General features: G+C 45.9%; 1 protein-coding gene across 1 annotated transcript in view; it reads right to left on the bottom strand.

The window, feature by feature from the left end:
* Positions 1-14,952, bottom strand: part of LOC115330059 (thyrostimulin alpha-2 subunit) — a 59,176-nt gene extending 44,224 nt beyond the window's left edge. Inside the window, exon 1 of the mRNA XM_029991759.4 lies at positions 14,853-14,952. Coding sequence (XP_029847619.2) covers positions 14,853-14,952 — 100 coding nt within the window. The remainder of the gene's footprint in view (positions 1-14,852) is intronic.
* Between the last annotated feature and the right edge of the window lie 6,888 nt (positions 14,953-21,840).

Genomic DNA, 21,840 nt, shown 5'->3' with positions numbered 1-21,840 from the left:
TGTTCTTTAGGCCCTAGGCAACCAGTGGCACTTCACCGACTAAATTTCTCATCTACAGCTGGAACGCCAGATGACCGGCTATACTCCGTTTCCCCTTATGGTGTACTGCAGCAAATGCTATGAGCCATGGGAGGCAATCCAATGTTGTGCGTGACCTTTGGGAAAGGTGCAGCGATGTGTGGGCTGTGTAGCCAGGTGAAGCATTCACAGCACTGGATTGGCTGCAATGGCTTGTAGCATCCACTGCAGTCAGTCATAAGGTGAAATGGAGTACAAGCTCTGGCACAGCACAATTGCTTCAAACAGAGGTAGGCTGGCAAGTTTGCTATTTTTCGAGAACAGTCCTCATTTGTAACACTACCCAAAAAAATCACCTACTTCCCAAACTCGTCACACTTTGTTACCTTTCTAAATAACTTTTCATTTCTTTGTTTTCGATACTGTTCCTCGAGGCCACTTGGCGACTGGAAGTTGTGTTTTGGGGAGGGGAGGGGAGGGGAGGGGAGGGGAGGGGAGGGGAGGGGAGGGGAGGGGAGCAAAGGGGAGGGGAGGGGAGGGAGGGAGGGAGGGAGAAAGAAAGAAAGAAAGAAGGAGGAGGGAGGTTGGGGGTTATTTTGCTTTTTGTCATACCTATTTTTGGCAGCCTTTTTAGATTGCTTTTCATATTTCTATGAGCAATGTACTTCCTGCATACACTGCAGGGTTTAATTTTCTTTTTTTCTCATACTCGCTTTCAATATCCTTTTTATATTCCTTAGATTTTGTTAAATGATTTTGATGAATAAACATCCAGTCCAGTACTCGCCTCTGCATTCATTCATTATTTATTTATTTCGACTTTCACCGGTATAAAAGACATTGCTGCATGACAGGGACACAGGGCCCCCCACCCCCAGTACAGTTCAGAGCACATTTGCCATGCTAAAAAAAATATGCCAGCAACATGTTACATGACTAAAATGCCGAGCAACACAAGAACAGCAATACAGTTAAAATAAAATTGCAATAAAATTGGATGAGGCAACAACAGTAACACTTGTCACAGCCCTCAGTTGCTCTAAAAAAGTTTGTTTAAATGGCGAGAGACAAAAAAGTATGGACAATTAAGGAACAATAAATTTCATTCAAAACCAAAACGGTCATGAGGAAAAAAAAAAAAAAAAAAAACATGGTCTAAAGCAGAGGAGGAGATGCATTCCAGACCCGCAGGGGAGAATGGTGACATGGTGAAGGAAGGTTAACTATATACACACTGCAGAGTCATTAAGATAGTATATTTTTTCTGTGCTGTTTACCTGTCAGTGGAACATTTACTCATTTCATTTCCACTTCCTTCCACCCGACAAGGCTTGGGTAGAAAGGCACATTGGATCACTTCAATATATTCATTTCTTTGTAGTCAACAATGACCAGACCAGTTTAATTAAAGGGCAACTCCGCTCAATTTCAAATATTTCGAATTAATGAGTGATTTCGCATTAAGTGTCGTAGGGAAAGACTACGTTATTTGTGTCCCGAAAAATGAATATATAGCACGAGCAGAAATCTAAAACGAAAATTCTGCTCCGTCTGGCAACATTGGCCTCTGGCCGCCAAGAACATGGCTATAACGTGGTACGAGATGTCACATGATTCTCCATGCAACAACAGGCGGGATTGGGGTGGGCGTGTGCCAGGTGCAAGTGTAGTCTGCACTGCACTCTTCACCACGTTTTGATGTCTACGACATTCGACGACGTCTGCACAACTGCGGCATAAGTCTGCGCACATAATGTCCGAAGTGTGGACGAAACCCCGAGAGACAATAATCACAAACGGTGAGACGACGACGGTAATAATGGCAGGGCGACCGTGGGGCTCCCAAGAAGCGCGCTGCGCAGGCGCGTTGCTCTAATCATGTGGACTCCGCTGAGCGCCGAGAGGAAACGTTGCTCACGTTACCTGTTACATTTGCACAGAGAAGTAAAACCAAGCAAAAGGGGAAAAATGTGATGACATTTAGCTCAATGTTGGTTATGTCCACGCAGTAGTCTTCTTTGACTGCTCTGTTGGTTGCACCTCAATTTGCTCACTCAAATCGTCCGATTTCGGCAACTTGGCGAGTTGCAAGGTTTGCCGGACCATTTAGGAAACATCAAGACGCAACTATGTCGTAATATTCGACGTGCAGTCTTCCTGGGTGATGCTCAAGAGGACTGCATTGTTTAAAAAAAAAAAAGAAAAAAAGATGAAGCGGAGTTGCCCTTTCAGATTGTAAAGAACACAATAAAGAAAACAATTCAGAAGCTTACATATGCTTGCACAAAAAGAACTCAGCTTTCAGGAGCAGAACCTTTGTACACTACATTGTACTGCCATGGTACCTCGCCCTGCGAGGAACAGAAGTATCTCATGAACTTGTCCCTCACTGCTTTGTTAGTGTCGGAGGCGTTGTTTGAGCTGACACGGCCTACATCCGACAGCGCAGTGCTGCCAGCCGCATCACTCCTCCACTGACCGACGGTTACAGCGCCAGATGCAGCTTCCTGGTCTGTGTAACCGACGGGGCAGTAGCGACGCCCCCCTGCTCGCTCTCGTCACACACCCTCAGGTAGTTATGCAGGTTGACGCACGCCCAGACAATGGCCTCCAGAGTCTCCTCAGACGCCTGGATTGTTTGTCTGAAAATGCGCCAACGTGCCACCAGGATGCCGAAAGTGTTCTCAATTATCCTCCTGGCTCTGGATAGCCTGTAGTTGAACACTTTCTGCATTAGCTCCAAGTCCTTCCTGGGGTAAGGGCGCATGAGGTTAGTCAGCAGGGGGAACGCCTCATCTGCCACAAAGACAAAATGCAGCTTGGCTGATGTATGGGGTAGCCGCCCAGCTGGCGGGAGACCAAGTCCTCCCGACAGCAGAGACTGACCCATTTCGGAGTCTCGAAAGATGCCCCCATCACTAAACCGCCCTGGCTGCCCAACGTCCACCAGCGTGAACTTGTAGCTGGCGTCGCAGCTTGCGAGGAGGACAATGCTGTGGAACCCCTTGTAGTTGAATGTGTCGGAGCCTTTACCAGGTGGAGCTTGGACGGCCACGTGCTTGCCATCCAGGGCTCCGACACAGTTCGGGAAGTTCCACAGCCTGCCGAACTCCGCTGCGAGCCGCTCCCACTGGGCAGTGTTTGGGGCCTGCAAAGTCAGTCAAAAAATGCTCTTGGGTAACTTTATTTAAATGCCACAATAGCACACAACGCTCATTATAGCCAGAATTCAGTAACAACTGAACTGTTTCACACGAGCAAAGAAGAAAGGGTGTAGCATCTGATGATTCGGAAGGATAGGCTTAGAAGAAACCTGAATTTATTGGGTACATTGATTTACCAGCCAGATAATTTAAACGTTCAGAGCTTCCTCGATCATCCGCACCGGTGTGTACCGGGGCGCTGAGGTGCGCCTTGTCTTCGATCAAGTGCACCGGTGCGCACCGGACATACTCGATCAACGGAGCGCACCCTCCCGATGCGGCTTTTTGTTGCCCCAAAGCGCACCAAAAAAATCAACAGTGCACCGGGGTGCAGCCCCATCAGGCTTTGCAGCCAGGACCGGGAAACAAGGAGATGGCAGGAATAGCAGATGGAGATTTTGTGAAAGCAAACACACCTAACAGCGGTACTCTATGAATTTCCCAACCCTTCTGACAGTAAAGACGACGAGCTTCTTACCATCTCTGCGATTACCGGTGATTGCTGCAGTGGCAAGGAGCGCCCGAAAGTTACGAACTTCGTGGAAAGCTTTGTGAAGCATTACAATAACACCGAGGTATGGCTATTGTCTGGTGGTACTCTTACCAACAATAATGGGCACCTGTGGAATTGCACTCTTACCAACAATAATGGGCACCTGTGGAATTGTTACTTGTTTCATGACCCTATAGACAACCACGTCCACAATGCCCATTTGTGTAAAAATGCTAAAGCCACGAGTAAAAAGCCAGGAGAAATTGACAGCAGATAGGCACTGCCTGCAGACGTACACAAGAAAAACAAACAAAACGCGAAGTGATGCATAGTGGTGCTCGCCGCGGTGTACCGGTACGGCGCAGTTTGTCCTCAATGTTCCACCGACTATGCGCTGCACGACCGAGCACTGTGGACTGTCTCGGTTTCAGGGCAATTCTGGTATGTGCTGATCGAAGATGGTATCAGAGATATGTATTCGATGCGAAAAGTGCTTGTCATGACGTCACATAAGGATTAACATTTTCTTGAAGATGTCTACTCACAGGGCGGTAGAGTGGGTCTAGCACCTTGTGGAGGGCCAGGCACGTGTCCCTGATTATCCCGGAGGTCGTCGACCGGCCGATCCTATAACTGGTCGCGCATATTGCCTGAGAGGCTCCGTGAGCCAGGTACCTAAAATAGTGAAATGAGGGAAACAAATTCAGAGACAGTAACACATGATCATCTCAACTTTTAGAGTCGACTGGTGAAATGAAAACAAACTTAAAACTGAGTACACATTAAATGGTGAGTTACCCAGCTGTTTGAAAAAGAGCCGAAAAGAATGAAGTTATTCAACTCACCTGATTGTCAAGGACAGCCTCTCCGCTGGAGTGATCGGCGTTCTCCAGAACGTGGCTTGCATCAGCAGCAGTGGCCCAACAAGGGACAGCAGGTGTTCAAACCTGCAGAGGAAACCGTTTACAGGCCGTCTCCAGTCCTAGCTGCTTCGGTTCGGGCTATAAAGTGAACTTTAAAAAATGCGCGCACCATGAAAACGACGCTATTTGCCTCGTATTTTTGTTTACGTTATTTCTGCGCGGTATTTTACGAGGACTCGGCAGTTCCAATGGCAGCGAGCGAGCGAGGTAATCAGACTGTACAGTACGTGCCCTAAACAAGCGCCTCCTACACGTTGGCGGGCCTTCGAGCTATTTGATATGCATTTAGCATTGGAAAGAGTGAGGTACAGTACACACCTTTGCCGCGTCATCCTGAAGTACATGAAGAAGTCTCGTCCGTCGTCCAGCCGCATATCGCGGACGAGGTGGTGGTACTCGCCGAGGTTCTCCCGCGAACGAAGGATGAACCGAACCCATTCTCGGCGGGGACGTCTTTGGCGGCTCAAGAGCAACATCGCAGCGGATGACCGCGCGACTAGTGCCCAGTCAGTGCTGCTGCCTGCACGGGCAACATAAGCCCTCACGCAGCTATTGTAGGCGTACAGCAAATCGTCGTGGCTGTACGCCGTAGCCGAAACCTCCGGCTGCTCCGGTGAGGACCTCGCGTCGGGAACGAAACCGTCCGCCATGTTTGTAAGCGTAGTTGGGTTGCTTACTATTGGCTAGGAGCAAGAGCTGAAGCTCGTTTCTTATTGGCTGTTGATCCGTCTGGTTGTATGCGGTTGCAAGTGTGTGTACACTGTGTACACGTCGCGCACAGTTGTCGTTGAAGTCGCAGCGGTTGCATTCGTTCGTAAGCATAGTGGTCGCTCCGAACGCAACTGTGTGAACGGGCCTTTACTATACAATTGACCGAAAACTTAGAAAACGGATGGCGTGGCGAGCCCCATGCATTCCATTATGGCTTCGGAGCCAATGAAAATGGGGCATTAGCCGCGATGACAACGCCACGATGAAGAATTCACGATCAAGAACACATGATAGGCCACGCCGTGGTTCTTTAAGCTCTCAATTACCGTGCAAATGTTATTTTTGAAACGAGGAAAAAAAAGTCACCAACTTAAAAAAATATTATTACTGTGTTTTCTTCTGATTTTGTACTGCGGCTTAACTCTGTTAAATAAGAGGGTTGGAGGTTCCGATCAAAAAAAATGAAAGCCGTTTACAACTCCCTGTAACGCCGAATTAGAGCGCAGCTCTTGAGGAGGAGGAGGGAAGGGTACTGGGGGGGGGGGGGGTCACGTGACCTTGTGGGAGTCACGTGACCTTGGGGCGTCACGTGACGTCGGGGGGTCACGTGACGATACCGATGACGTCATCAGTAGCGTCACTGATGACGCCATCAGTGATGATGATGACGATGCGGATGCCGGTGACGTCATTAGTGACGTCACTGATGACGTCATCAGTGACGATGACGATGCGGATGCCGGTGACGTCATCAGTGACGTCACTGATGACGTCATCAGTAGCTATGACGTCAATGGGGGGTCACGTGACCTCGGGGGGTATCCCCAGGTCACGTGACCCCAGGGGCGGTCACTTGACCTGGGTAACCATCGTGACCCTCGTGAGGGTAACCCTAGTAACCCTTGTGAGGGCAACTCTCGTGACCCTCGTGAGGGTAACTCTCATGACCCTCGTGAGGGTAACTCTCGTGACCCTCGTGAGGTTAACTCTCATAACCCTCGTGACCCTCGTGAGGGTAACCCTCGTGAAGGTTACCCTCACGAGGGTTACTAACCCTCGTAACCCGCGTGAGGGTTACGAGGGTAAGTAACCCTCGTGAGGGTCACGGGGGTTATGAGAGTTACCCTCACGAGGGTAACCTAACCCTCGTAACCCTTTTGAGGGTTACGAGGGTTAGTAACCCTCGTGAAGGTTACCCTCACGAGGGTTACTAACCCTCGTAACCCTCAAAAGGGTTACCTTCACGAGGGTTACCCTCACGAGGGTTACTAACCCTCGTAACCCTCGTGAGGGTTACAAGGGTAAGTAACCCTCGTGAGGGTAACCCTTGTGAAGGTAACCCTTCTGAGGGTAAAAACCCTCGTAACCCTCGTGAGGGTTACGAGGGTAAGTAACCCTCGTAACCCTCACGCGGGTTACGAGGGTTGCGGTTACGCCGACGCCGACGCCGACGCCGACGCCGACGCCGACGGCGACGCCGACGCCGACGGCGACGCCGCTCAAGCCGGGAACGGGCCCCTAAGAGCTGCGCTCTAAAAAATTAAATACCTTTACAGAGCTGTGTAATGCGAAATTAGAGCGCAGCTCTTGGGGAGGAAGAGGGGAGTGTATGCCCCTCCTCCTCCTCTCTCTCCTCCTCTCCCTCCTCCTCCTTTATTCCTCTTCCCCTCCACCTCCTCCCCTCCTCCTACTTCACCCACGTGACGACAATTTTCCCGCTAAATTTAGGGGAGAAACTAAACTGGTTCATAGTTGACGTGACACCAAGTCATGTGACTTCATTTTCTCCGTTAAACTTTGCGGGAAATTGAATTTGTGTTGAGGTCATTTGATGTCAAATTTCCCGCTAAATTCAGCGGACAACTGGATTGCTGTTAAGGTCACATGACGTCAATTTTTCCGCTAAATCTAACGGAGAAACTGAATTTGTTCATAGGTGACGTGACACCAAGTCATGTTACGTCATTCCCCCCTCTAAATTTAGCGGGGAATTGAAGTGGTGTAAGGTCACGTGACATCAATTTTCCCGCTAAATGTAGCGCGGTTGCGCCGATGCCGACGCCGCGAAACCCGGAAACAGGTGCCTAAAAGCTGCGCTCTAAAATATTTAAAAAAAAAAAGAGCAAAGAAGTTTTCCTCGTCAGTATCGACACACAGACTGTTTGCAAACCAGCCCGCGTTTGTCCACACCGGGCGTGGCCATTGCGCATGCGCAGAAATCACATTCGTGTGATGCGAAGCATTTGCGCATGTTCAGTGTCGACATCGGCGCCACCGCAGTGGCACGACGTAAGAGAATCGAGTTGTCTGCACGTGCCTTATCAAATCTTTAAGTAAGGTTTAAAGGGACCATAAAATTGCCTTTTTACTTTTGCCAAATAACTTTTATACTAAACCTTCAATCTTCACTGAACGGTTCGGTTCATTAACTTCTACACGAAAAATGATGAAATATTGAGTTTTTCTTCCTCTTTAACTCACAGCAAAACAAGCCGCGGCGTAATTTTGACGGTCCTGACGTGCTCTGTCACCGGAAGTTATCTTGGCAGGGAGAATGAGAGCACTAGCGGCGAGCTGGCGGTGCGCCGGTAGGGTTTACCACAGGACTTAACCGCGCCAACGCCTCGTTGACTGCGCCGATGGCGCCGATGTCAGCACCGCGATAGCCACGAACAGATGGCAGCTGAGAGAAATGCAATTAGATATGTTGCGCTACAGCGACACCATGGGATGGTCCCATACGCCAGCGCGCTTGTTGGAAAGTGCGGCGACTCTTCCGACGAAGACTCCAGTTCATCGTCGGAATCGGACGACGAGGAGTGGCGACTCCACTTTACGGAATATTCTGAGCATACACAGATGACCCCAGACCTAGGGTCCCTCAAACCGACAAGCCTGCATCAAGTGCTTCGATGTGGTTCCTCGAGTGACAAGCGGTGAAACGTGCAGCCGTTCTTTTTAAGCTCCGGACTAAGGACTACGGCACTTGCAACAAGCGCGTTAGTTACGACTTCGTCCCTTGTGACCGGAGTGACCGGAACAACCGCTCTGCGCCGCGCGTAGACACTCCTGCAACCGCTGCAAGAAGCGCAGCAGGTCGTCAGCACAACAGCGGCTTCTCCGCCGCCGTCAGCCGTTTCGACAGTATCGCTAAAACGAAGGGAACGCGCTGTCACTCACTGGCGTAGCAGAAAATGCGCAGAGATTTCTCTCGGCAAAAAGCTTTATTAACTTTTATTTTGTCAGGATAGGCTCGCAAGGCAGGGTGGATGAAGAAAGAAAAGACAAAGATGCAGTACGCCGTCTTGGACGATCACGACTTTAAAACACGACTTTACTGATAGTACAAATCTCGCCACACGCCTTTTCTACGATTGCAAAAGACGATGTAATCTTAGCAGAGATATAGCGACGTAGAAACATGATTTCGTGATCACATAGACGTTGCGATCGTTCAGGAATGCTAACATTAGTCATTTTTCTCGGGTGATGAAAACGCGTCTAAATTCGCATCCTTCATACACGCCTTTAAATACAGCACGCACCAGTCATACCTTGAATTTGAGCACACCCATGGAATGTGCAAAATAAGAAATCCGGGCGATGTTCGATGGCGCGAATGCTAAGAAAGCACTACTGTAGTCTGAGTAAACAAAGATGACGGCACGAGCGTTTCTGCTGTCTTGAGGGTGCGGCCATAACATCGCCGTTCGAAGAGTAGATGATGGATCTTTCCTTCTAGGACGTGCTGTGTTATCGTCGCCAAACACGACGAAAATTCAGCCAAGGATAGCGCTCTACGCGGTACGATGAGCTTCCACCACGCCATAGGGATCATATACTCTAACTTTAGAGGAAAAAGTCCGCCATTTTTCCCATGCATTCTGACTGCCGCAAGCGGCGGAGCACGCAGGCTCCGCCGCTTGCGGCAACTATGTGGTAACTATGTGTGGTAACTATGTGTGGGGTCCCACACATAGTTACCAACTGCCTTCGATTTCGCGAGTATAATTATATCATTAGAGCAGTTTCATGAACTTGAACAATCCACGTACTTACCGGTGGAAAGATATTCGCGTTCCTTTCTAAGCTTTCTCTTTGCATAGCGCGCAAGTGTACGGCATCGCGTCAACGCAAAACTAAACCAGATGAGCAGCTTCGCGCTGTGGTTTCGATAGGCACGCCTCGGGAATACGAAACCCCGTAACCACCAGCGTAATGAGTATATTGCTTTTTAGAAGCGTTAGAATAGCTCAGAATTTAATTTACAACGTTAAACTATCCCTTTGGTTTGTTTTTTGCTGAGAGTTCTTAGTTTTTGTGATTGCCATTGCGACTGTCGTCCTTCAGCTGGCAACATTGGTTTCTTTCTCTCGTGTTCGGTTGCGCTCTTTCGCGGTCTTTCACTCGGGACTGAGAAGTCGGCGCACAGGATTTGCCAGTGCTCCTCACCCACCTTCACCCCCCTGCACCGCACCGACCACGTCAACGATCACCACCGACGCCATGCTTTTCAGCAGAGCAGGAACGGCGAAACAGCGCAGGGGCAGTCTTATCTTTCTTTTGCTTCGTTTACTACACGATAGATGGCGCATAGCTGCGAGAAATATAACATTCGGCACTTTCCGCCACATCGCTGATTATTGAAAAATATGTGGATCAGAATATTCTTTAACAAAACTTTTAGGAAACATTCGCCGGCTATTTCTTGTTTATGATCGCGGTGCTGGTGAGGTAGGCTCTTCTCCAATAGGCGACGTAGATTTGACTGACGTGAATTGGCACCGCGGACGCATCGTAGTGAAAAGGCAGAGAGCTTTCGAAGGAAAGAAGGAAAAAAAAGAGTTATAACACAATTAAATTAAAAAAGTGCAAGCGAGCTGCACAAGAATGACGAATGACATCCCCATTTCCTAATCCACAAGAAATGAAAAGGTCCCGGTTTCGATACCCGGACCAGACGGATTTTTGGGTCGCACACCAGTCACCTAGCTGCGTATACAGATTTCTGTTTGTCCCTTGACCCCTTGTTACCCTTCTCCAGAGATTATCTTCGTCATCAAAGAGTCCGCGTTTCTTTGAAAAGTTCTATGGCGAAAAAAAAAATGTTTGGCTTTCTATTTTTGTGTTTTGGTTTCTTTTCACACCTTTCACGACGTGCGGTGAATAAAATTTGATTTCAAAATCGTTTCAGGGTCTTTTTAAGTGACAAAATAATTTCGGACCACCCAGCAGGGCTACACAATTTCATAGCAAGATTTTTTTTTTTTTTAATAACCAACAATATTGGGAGGTAAAATGGTCCATAAGACCTCTCACCTATGTAACGTGTATAAAGAAAAAAAAAACGAAGAGTTTGCGATCTGATACGGTGTTCAACTATTTATTGTAATGCTTACTTTTCATCAAACATCGAGTGTCGGTGGCCCCCAACGTTTGGTGCTTCTCCTCGCTAGTGAAAATATATGGCCTCAGTAAAAAGAGACTAAACCGATCCTAAAATATTCAATGTCCAGACAGATTCCTTCAAACAAATTCAATGTAAGAACTTTTTTTTTTTTTTTAGGTTATTGCAACAGTCGGAAACGAGGTTGTTTTCGCAGAGTGAAAAAGTTAAATATGTATGGGACGTTTCTCTTCGAATTCGTTCCGTCAGTCGCTGTCGTGGGGGTTATATCGTTTGCGAGCCAGGATCGGGGAAGTTTTATCTCTGCGGCATTACACCACCTCCCGACACTCGAAGAAGCATGCGGTGGGCTTTCTTTTTCCTGTTTTTGTTTGAGGTTACCGGCATTGTGGGAAAAAGAGGTGCATTCCGTAAGAGTTTTTCGGTCGAAACACCGAGCAAAGCGTGCGTACTTCGTTTCAGCTTAACTTGGCAAAAGGCGAACGCTAGAGAAACTTCCAGCCAATCGGAGTGACTGAAAGGGAGGCACGTGACACTCCTTACCGTAGGTACAGGGGCCAGAGTGCGTGAGCCAAGCAGTTGGAGAAGAGGGGAAGGAAGAACTCCATTCTTACCCTCACCCCACTTTACGCGTCGCAGGCGTCGCTTTCGTTCCTTTTCGGAAATTATAGCCGCCACTCGAAATTCGTACAAATAGCGGTTTTCTTTTTTTCTCTCGCCTCCGGCTTCTACGGCAAATTAGTGAGACAGAGTTTAGTTACGTGTATCCATTTCCGAAGCTCCGATTGGCTCGCCGGGGCCGTATAGCCTTCGCCGTTTACCAAGTTACGGGGAAACGGAGTATGGTACGGACCTTAATACGACATCCCGAGCGTGCGCAAGACTCAACCCGCGCCAAATCGTCGTTTTGGAAAATGGGAGCGAAACGTGGGCGCCGTACCGAAGGACCCCTGACGATGGACCGCGCCAGTCGTGCTTTATTCAATTAGAGCGGTTTCTGGACTGCTCCGTTTGCGGTAGCTGTAAGCACAGTGTGTAATTTGCCTAATCTTTTTTTTTTTTTTTTACATTTTGACGAACAAGCATGTGGTGGGGTTAGAAGCGGAAATCATAAGTTGAGGAATATACATGTGAAGCTTGGTACTGAAATGGAAGCTCCAATATACACCGACAAACGCGCGTTTAGTATATTTTACACAAAAATGTGGATTTCAATTACTGACCATTTGTTTAAGTTATTACATATGCTTTCTAACGGCGACTGCTTCTTAAATACATGTGAGGTTAAAGCTATAGGCCTCAAACTCTTTAGAAATCAACTTTTTACAAAATGTAGATAGCTATCATTCGCCCCACGGCGTTCAAGAATCTTTTATTTTTTTTTTTTGCGAGCATTTTTACATATTAAATTAGTACGACTTTTTTCAGGTGTTCGTTCTGTCGCTGTTTCTCTTTCTGTACTTTTATGTTGTTAGTCCTAAACTTCCGTAATATATTGTTTACCGGCTAATATTTTTTTTTCCTTTTTCTGGTGTCGGTACTGGTATGTTTTCCAATCTAATAGCAGTTACGTTATGGTTCCTGAAACCCGTCCCAGACTGGTGTGTCTACTTCGTACAAAAAAGTGGACCCTCGATGTCCGCCTGATGGCGTCATGTCTCGCTGTCGCCGGCCGCGATCCTGGCGGCGTCACAGTTGCGGTGGTAAATGTGGCAAACACCTGTTCCGGTGCAGATCTTCATCCAGCTTGACAGTCCGCGGAAGCCTCTCCAGGCAGAAGTTGAAACGCCGCGACGACAGCGACACTCGCGTTCGCTCGTTGCTTTCCGCCGGCATTTCTACTACCAACAGCCAGGATCACGACATCCTACAGCATGATCGACACTCCGGCTTTTGTGAGGTTTCTTTTTTTTTTTTTTTTTTTTTTACTTCGGGACTTTTATGAACTCACGGGCGGTATAGTTTCGTGTATAGAGGGAAAGTTTCTTCACGAAACATCACAGTGTCAGATGACGTCATGTTCCACCACGACGACCCAATACATGAAACACACTCCAGGGATCTGCTGCGAAACTTTCCCGATTAGCGGGTTTCATTCGTGACGTCACGACGAGGATTTTGCCTAGCTCACCGTGACGTTACGAGTTCTAATCCTGGCTACTTACACCAGCTGGGAAAAAAGCTAGTTCCACGGTGTGTGCAGAAAGTAGGATGGAAGCTTGGAGTAAACGTAGCCAGGCGATGTTTTGATAGTCTGGGTTTTCCCTCAAAATCGGTTCGACACATTAATAGGTGCATCTAAACTAATTTGGTAGAGGGGCTCAGAGCGAAAAAACTGGTATCTCATTCGCCAGGCAACCCCCACTTGGCTGCCACCACGTTGTACAATTTTGACCACTAGACACGTGAACGTACCTAATCCTGAGGCTTTTACGCAAAACTGAAGCGAGATTTGTATTGCGATCGTTGTAAAAAAACATGATAAACTATGTTTTCGATACTGTTAGCTCGAGAAATCAGTGTCTAGCTCCAATAAAAACCCGAAATATAGCACCGCGGCTGACGGTATCTAGCGAAGGCATTGCGAAGCTGCCCGAGATTTTGTCGTAAAAGCGCATTTTGAACTTAAAACGAACGAAACATAACTTATCTCGTCGGTACTGTTATTAAAGATCAATAAGCAATTATTTGTGCGTGGTACTTCGTTTTAAATCTAGACGTAAAACTACAAGGTCGCGTGTCTAGTGGTCAAAAATGTGCAACATGGCGGCGGCCAATGGGGGGTCACTTTCAGCTACCAGTTTATCGCTCTAAGGCCCACTATCTCGTTGATCTGAACTAAAGTATTTCCCAAATTGCAAGTCACAATATTTTTGTTTCCCCCGAAGTTGATGTTGTTGTTTTTTTTTTTTAATTTCGTCTGAGCAGCTAAGGTATTGGCAAAACTAAAAAAAAAAAAGTGGCGTCAATTGTTGTGATATAGATGTCTTGCTTGCACATGGACCCGACTACAAACACTTTGCTGACCTTCTCTTGTTTAACCCAGAGGCCGCGTCAGTGAAGCGAGTGTTCACCAGCTTCCGCAAAGGTCAATGCCGGGGAGAAGGCCACAGTAGAATCTAAAAATGCCAATAACCTGCCCTGCTGTGCTCATGATGAAGTAAAAGTAAATGTAATAAGAGGAAACAAACATTGAAGGTCTGTTACGGCGGCGCCTATAGAGCCACGAAATAAGCTACGTTTCAGTGTAAAGACTCTCACCCATCTTTGGACTTCAAAATCATGGTTGCCAGTTATCTGAAGCGCTTTATTTGAAATCACAAAAAAACGATTTTTCGTCCTACACAAATGTTTATAAACATATAAACAGTTCGCGACAGGGCAAAGCAATATTAAGTGAGCTTCTTATCACCGAATCTAATGCTGAGGAAGTCGCACTTTTGAATCATGACGATCGGCAGTTGCGTCTGCTCCGCATGAGCACCAAGATAGCGGCGCCCAGAAACAATATCCGGAAGCAGAGTGCCGGTACCCTAAGCGTAGTTCATTTAATGACTCTAACGGCGCCCATGCACAGCACTCTACGGATTAACAAGATTGGTTGTGTGAAATGAACTGTTTTCAGTTTATTTCACACCAGCAGAATACTGTATATTTTTTTAACCCGCAAATAGTATGATTGTTAGGCTGTCTGTTTGACTTGCAAGTAAAACAACATGTGATATCACCCCACCGAAAATAGCAAAGCAATTTGAATGTTTTTTTTTTGTTTGTTTGCTTCTTTGTTTTAGCATAACATTCATTTGCCATTTTCTCAGCAGTCATTTTGAATTTAGAGATAATAAATAGAGTGCCGGGAGGAGTGAAGCATGGGTATTCCGAAAATGTGTTAGATTTTGACTATCTCGTAACACCTTTAAAAAAAGCATCGTCGAAGGATGACTTCACTCTCATGACCGCTGATGAAAGCGAACGAAAATCCCGTAGCGAGCGTTTTGTCAATCGTGAATGGCGAACACAGCGACGCTTAGTCGTGCACGTAATCAAATAACGACCATCGCTGTAAAAAAGAAGAAAAAAAAGAGTAAAGCGCTCACCGACTTTGTGGCAGCCCGGACGCTCCCAAAAATTTGCTCCGGCTTGACCAAGGACCAGAACAGCAACAAAGACCGCCACGAATTGGTTGACGTGCGGCATTCTTTGGGTACCTGAAAGGCACGCACGACATCTTAAAAGTTGGCCACACCGTAGAGTTATTAAAATGTGCGCTAGAGGTTCAAATGCGGCTAGTGTGTTGCGGCAAATTGAACCAGGCAACAGCCAGTCGGAAATTGACTTCCGGTAATGCATTTCTATGGGAAAAAGCGAGTGCGTTTTCTCCCTTGCGCTTGATTACGAGAGAAAATATCACACATAATTCGAACGTACTAGCTAGATTAAAACATTTTTCAGTCACGCAGACGAAAAAAAATTGGTCAGTTACGGTATTTTCATTTCAAATTAATGGCATTAAAAACGGTGCTAGGAAGGCTTCATACGTGTATTCATGTGCACTGTCGGACACCGTTAGCACGAACACGGCGTCGGCGCTTTCCAGCATCAGGGATATACATGCCAAACGTAAGGAGACGTGGAAAACCAAGAGAGACGGCAAGAACTACGCAGTAATACTGAATTTGTAACTACCCGTGCATGTACGATCACAAGAAATTGAAGGCCACGTAATATAGTCCGATATGCTATAAACAAAAAGCAGCGATTTATTCTTTCTGCTTATGAAAATGTGCGAAGATGCTTGTTCTGCGTTCTACATCAACGGCAAGCTCGAAAGTTTTAAAAATAGGGAGAAGCCAAAAGACAGGTGTGTGATGAAAGCTGCTTGACATAGGAACAAATGCCAAGACGCACCTTTCATAGCCCAAGTGCTTTCTTCTTTACTAATTGAATGTTTTTAACGGCTCGTAAAGGTGCACGACTGGGTCATTTTCATATAGTGACAGGAGGGGAATATTGTCAATATATAAGAGATCCTGGAATTCTGCGAACCTTGAGCACACTCTACATTCCTTTCGATTGTTATTTTGCTTGGAATCGTCGCTGGCTTTTACATACCTTCCATGGAACAGAGGTTCAGACCTGAAATATAGCGAAGTTTATCATAGTTCGGTGGTTAAAAAATATGTCGTAACTAAAGCAATTACACTTTTACAACGTTAACAAAGGTACATATTATTCGGTACAGCCCAAATAACAAAAGTTATTTATGTTATTTTCCGTCAAGGAGACAAAATGCACGCGTGTTTCTCCATAGGAATGTACAGGAGCACAGCAAAAGTAGATTGTCTGCTTCAATTTGCCTCCCGGAAGTCGGATATACACTAGCGTCAGTTGAACCTCTAGCGTACAGTATAATAACTCTAGGATCCACACAAGACACAGCAAATGCCGTGAACGGCACACAAAAAACACACAAAAAAAATAGCGAACGCTGCAGCCCCCACGCGCGTTTTCAGCGAGGGCATTAAGCAGGGCAAACAGCACGGTTTCCCTCCTCGCCTACTTTCTGTCGTCTCAACTATTTTCTTGTTGTCGGGATTCCGAGGACTGACAACAACAACGGAAGCCTTGTCGACGGCCAGCAGGTCGTGGGAGTGGGTGTCCACACCCACGTGATGTGCACGCTCCCAGCCTCTGTCCAAGGACGCAATAAAAAGGTAGCTTGTCACGCGAAAAAAAAAAAAAAATCCCAAAGCACACCGGAACCGGAGGAAAACATCCACTTCCGGTACAGAAAATGCTGTGAACTGCAAAAAAGCACGTCCTGTTTGGACAGCTACTAAGAAGTGCACCACCTTCGTGGCATTCATACTGCCGTTCATAGGCAGGTGTCATAAAATCCATCCCGAAGCGGCGAATTTCAAGTCTTTTAAATGATATTCAACAGCCTGGGCAGTTAGTGCAATAATTAAAGCTGGCTCAACGTAGAGGTGTGCACTTCGTTTCAGTAACGTTGTCAAAGGATCCCGGCGGGAGCAGCAAGACCCTAGTTGCGAAATCTATATATATATATATATATATACTCGTAATCCTCTCAAGAACCGTAGTAATAAAAAAGGTCCATCCTCTCTCGTAACCTAACTTATTTCCTCTTTCGTGTGTTCAATCAAAATATGTAGGGCGTCTTAGACTGGTTTTATGTTATTTTATCAAGACATACACATTTCACATGCCAAAAGCATCCTTTCTTCCTTTGACAGCTATATCTAGTAAGGACTACTTGCAGAACTAAATTTTTCTTCGTGTGAAAACGAGCATAATAGGTTAGTCATTTTAAATGCGAATCACGATTGGCTGAACGCTGCAGTGGCGTGGCACTTTTTTCGGTTATGACTTTCAAAACATGTCCAAGACTTTAAATTCGTGGCAACTTCTCCTAGCCCCTTGAGTAGACAGCAACTGAGTTGCATAAGGCCTGCTTTAAGTTTATAGCCGTTTTCTTGACCATGCTAAAAAAAAGAAAACAGGCGCCAACAGAAATTGTCATTGTCAAGATTCTCTAGGGCTTCTGATGATTCAAGCTGGCAAATGTATATTTAAGTCATAATAGTTTATGTTAAAAGCTGGACGTTTTTATTCTCTTTGAACACGTGTTAACCAAACACAGAAAAGTGTGTGCTCGTGCAGCTTTAACCGACTGGCTAACGTAATTACAGAGCAATACAATACAATTTTATTAAATTTTTCGCGCAATTTAAGAAATAATGCCCACATAAGCCAAGAAAACTTCTGTGGCAGTTGCGGTAGAACAAAAAAGTTGGTTTGTTTTATGGGCTATTAAAAACAAAACGACCGTAGCCTTGGCTTACTTTTAGAAATACTTGACGCCGATTCTAAATTGAAGGCCTTGAAACAAACACTCATACACACTGTACAAACACTGTTGCACATACAAACACATACGCAAGAAACACATACAAACACTGTTGCACCTCAACAAGGTAGGGCGAGGGAAATGAAAGATGGAGCGAAAGAAGCTGACGGAACGCGGGAGAGGAGAGGAGAAAATCTCCTTCCTCCCTTCGGCGTTCCGTCTGCTTCTTCCTCCCCAGCCTTCGTTTTCCTCGCCACATCTTCCTGAGTTGCAACGGACTATAGCGCATCGGAACGTATCTCTTAGCCCAAAGAATTAATCTCGGAACAAAGCCAATAGTAGGAATGAAAAACGTTAATCAAGCCAAAAGAAAACAAAAGAAACTTTCGTCTATCTCCCAAAACCAAAATGTGCCATCTCTCATACACAAACAGACGACACCACTCAGAAGACACAACCATCTCCCATCCCCGAAACATTAGCTCTTCTGTCATTCTTCAAGATCAACAGCCCAGACCCCTCCCAACGATACCACTTTCGCCGGTCTTATTATTATCATTATAGGACGACACTAATACGCCCCCAGACGACATAAAAACACACACAAAAACATCAAACACAACAACAACAACAATCGCAAGAAAAAAAAAAAACACTTCTACGTACATCGTTTTTATACCGGTAGTATCTAGACGACGATGGCATAGGGTAGTTCCTAATACTCGCACATTGGCAGACAACCTCGCGGATGTGGCACGAGAAAGGTACACAATAAAGACAGGTTCTGTGAACAAAAAACAACAACAACACAAAAACAAACCCGGCGCCGCAGCGGCCGAATGGGAAAAGCCAAAGACCGACTGACTCGCAGCCTTCAAGAAGGACCACCTCTTGATCCCGGACTGCCACCAGTCGACTCATTCCCGCAATTTCCGTCGACGTGCTGGGCATTCCCGATGTGCGAGGATCCTCTTATAGAGAAGACGTAATTACAGAAAGCATCGCACCCCCCCCCCCCCCCCATCTTTTTTTTTTTTTTTTTGCCTTTTCTGCACTGTTTGTAATGTTTGTTTGCGTTACACTTCTTTCGTTTTTGTCAAGCTTTGGATGGATGTGAGCGTTCGTAGCGCGTTACCGACGTGATACTTCCCTAAGACCGGGCATTTTCTTCGCGGAGGACTCGTGTAGTGAGGAGTGCGTAACCCTGTTCAGCTCATTGCGTGGGCTTGGCTCGGAAGGGTTCGTTGTAAGTGGGTGTGTTTGTTTCGTTATATCGGGGTTCGGGGTTTTGGCAGCTCCGGTTAGTGGCACGAGGAATGATTCGTTGCGGCCTTCGGGTGAAGGTTGTTTTCCTGGACACACTTCGGGGCTGTTGTTTGGTTTCAGTGGCCGGGGTGTTTTATGAAACACGGTCTCAACGTGTTATGCAACATCTACTGTCACGCGACAGCTTAATGAATGCCGGGCATGGCTTTTTGCTTCTGTGCTTATTCTATTACTTTTTTTTTATCGGGAAAGGGGGGGGGGGGGGGGGGAACAAACGCTTGAGAAGTTCAATGAGCAGACGAACGTGCACTTTACGCCATATAGGCATCGCATATATAAATATGGCAAATAACTGGGAAGTTTTGTTACAGACGTGAAACGTTCTGGCATCACGTGACATCAGGTCACGTTAAGTGGATTTTCTCTATAAATTTAGCGGGGAAATTGAATTGCTGTTTTGGTCACGGTACGTTAACTTTCCGCTAAATTTAGCGGGGAAATTCACGTCACGTGATCCACGTGCCACGTGCCACGTGACCTGATGTCACGTGGCATATACACCAATTCAACTTCCTCGCTAAATTTAGCGGAGAAAGTGAACTGGTGTGTAGGTGATTGACATGCCATAATGCAACACTCCGCGCGTTGCATTGTGGGATGTCACAGGCCGAGGCTTCGCGAAATGCGGCTTTAAGCAATCCGGAGCAACTAGCCAAAGAACATATTACATTAATCATATATGCCACAACGCCCACTTCCAAGGGGCCCACGGACGTTTAGGGTACTTAAAGTTATTTCAATGACTATTTTTTAATTAGCAAAGATAAAGATACAGTTCTACTTAAAAAGTTCTCATTATGCTTTCATTCATCTCCAGAGAATAGCATTGCTCAGACATTCCATCGACTGTAATGAAGGTGGGATACCGCTTGATAAGGGTGTTTTTTCGTTGGAAATTAATGTCACGTGATATTATGACATCATCGGACATTGTGACGCCTTAAGACCAGGCCAACATAAGCAAGAAAGGCCCCTGAAGCGCTCTTATACGAAGCTACCGCTGTAAAAGCTTACAGTCATTTTGCAAATGGTTAAATTGAAAGACAACGGCGACTCACGGCAGAGCAGACGACCCCAAGCGTTTAAATTAAGAAGCTGTCTAGTGAGGACGCGCCGGAAATATCGGAGTTCACGGTGCTGTTCTCGCGCTAGCTCGCCTCCGTACGACAAGTGCTTGGGACGCCTGGTAGGCAAAGCACGAAACTGTAGAGTGAAGGTCACGGGACAGGTACTTGGGAGGCGCAAACGGAGGAACCGCAGTTACGACATCGCATGGAGGGGGCCGTACAAAACACTTGGTTCCTCGTAATGGCGTCGCTTCAGGTTGCAACTGGAAACGGGAACCGACACAGTGTAGTGCAAGGTCTGGTAGTCCCTCCCCGTTTGCTTATAGAGGTGCTCTCGTACATTATTTATTTTTATTGCCGCATAAAAAGTTTTTTTTCTCTCTCTCACCTTTGCTATAAATATTTGCCTAACCTTATGCTATCCCTGGACAAAAGCAAAAGAGCAGACGGTGGTGTTTACGTAAGAGAGACTCTCACCGAAGTTGAGAATGGCGGGTAGTTGGCAAGAGGGCCGGGTCGCTGACCAAATAAGACGACAGTAGTCGCTGTATATATCTAGATTACAATAGCTCCTGAAGAAAACACCAAGAGCCTGCCAAAATAACAAAAAATGAACGCGCCGTAAACGACCATTACGTGTAAGTCACGTGCGTTTACTGATCTTTTTTGTTTTACTTTTTGTTCTACGAGAGTTATGGCAACGTGGCTCAAATCGAAAAAAAAGGCGCGACCAAGTAAAATAAACGTTAAAAAAAAATCAGTGTTGTGGCAAAACAGGGTTGTGGGTTAATTGTTAGTTTTGTAGGATTATCAATGATACTGTTTCAATGTTTAGTTATAAAGGACTGTAAAATTTTAAGCCTTCATTCGGGCGGCGCGAAGTAATTCAGTTTTGCTTCAGATTTCGGCTATGCTATCTATCTCCGATGGTCTATTTGCTTTGTAGAACTATATACTTGTTATTGCTATAATTGCTAGTTTTGTACAACTACACTTGTTATTGCTACAATTGTTAGTTTTGTAGAACTTTTTTTTTTTTTTGTGATGATGACTAGTTTTGTAGGACTATGCGTGTTTGGTATTTGTGTAAATATTAAATTCCTAGGACCATAAAATTTAAAGTCTTCATTCAAACCATGCAAAATAAGGCAGTTATGCTCCGGGTTTCGACACTGCTTTATTCCAGGGTTCCCCAAACCCTGGCCCTCTGTCCGGCCCGCGGATTGCTGCGGCCTTTCCAATGACACCTGGCTCGCAACCCGCTGCTACATACGCAAAAATAAACACGTAAAAAAAATTTAAAAAAAGCGGCGCCGCGACTTATATTACAAGCGTAAAGAAAGGTATAAGAAATAATTCGAGAAATGCTGCATCAAAACGCGGGTTCTCTCGCCGTAGTATTTGTTGTACATTGTCATCAGCAGTATTACTATCCGTAGTTCTCTGTCTCATGTCTAACTGCGATCTGTGTCATAACTCTCGCGTATTGCCTTTATCAGATCTATCAATCTCATTAGTCTTCTTCTGCTGCACGTGTTAACATGCAAAAGTTTATATGCGCTTTGGTTAATTCCTGGTGAGTTCTCTGGCGCACAATTGTTCGGTAATGTCAATACTAGCAACATATAGCGTTTAAAAATAAAGGGCATCTATCCATCCACCTTACTTTTTTATGTTTGCTCTAGTTTTCATTTGTTGTATTCAAACGCTCGTTTAGGGTTATATATATATATATATATATATATATATATATATATATATATATATATATAGTATTTCCTCGTGTATGTGATTGGGTCTATTTTCTGGCCCTCGAGACTC

The sequence above is a fragment of the Ixodes scapularis genome, unplaced genomic scaffold (genome assembly GCF_016920785.2).
Source record: "Ixodes scapularis isolate PalLabHiFi unplaced genomic scaffold, ASM1692078v2 PGA_scaffold4__175_contigs__length_147842914, whole genome shotgun sequence".
Classification (NCBI taxonomy): domain Eukaryota; kingdom Metazoa; phylum Arthropoda; class Arachnida; order Ixodida; family Ixodidae; genus Ixodes; species Ixodes scapularis.
The sequence above is the reverse complement of the archived record's forward strand: the minus strand, read 5'-3'. Positions and strand labels throughout refer to the sequence as shown.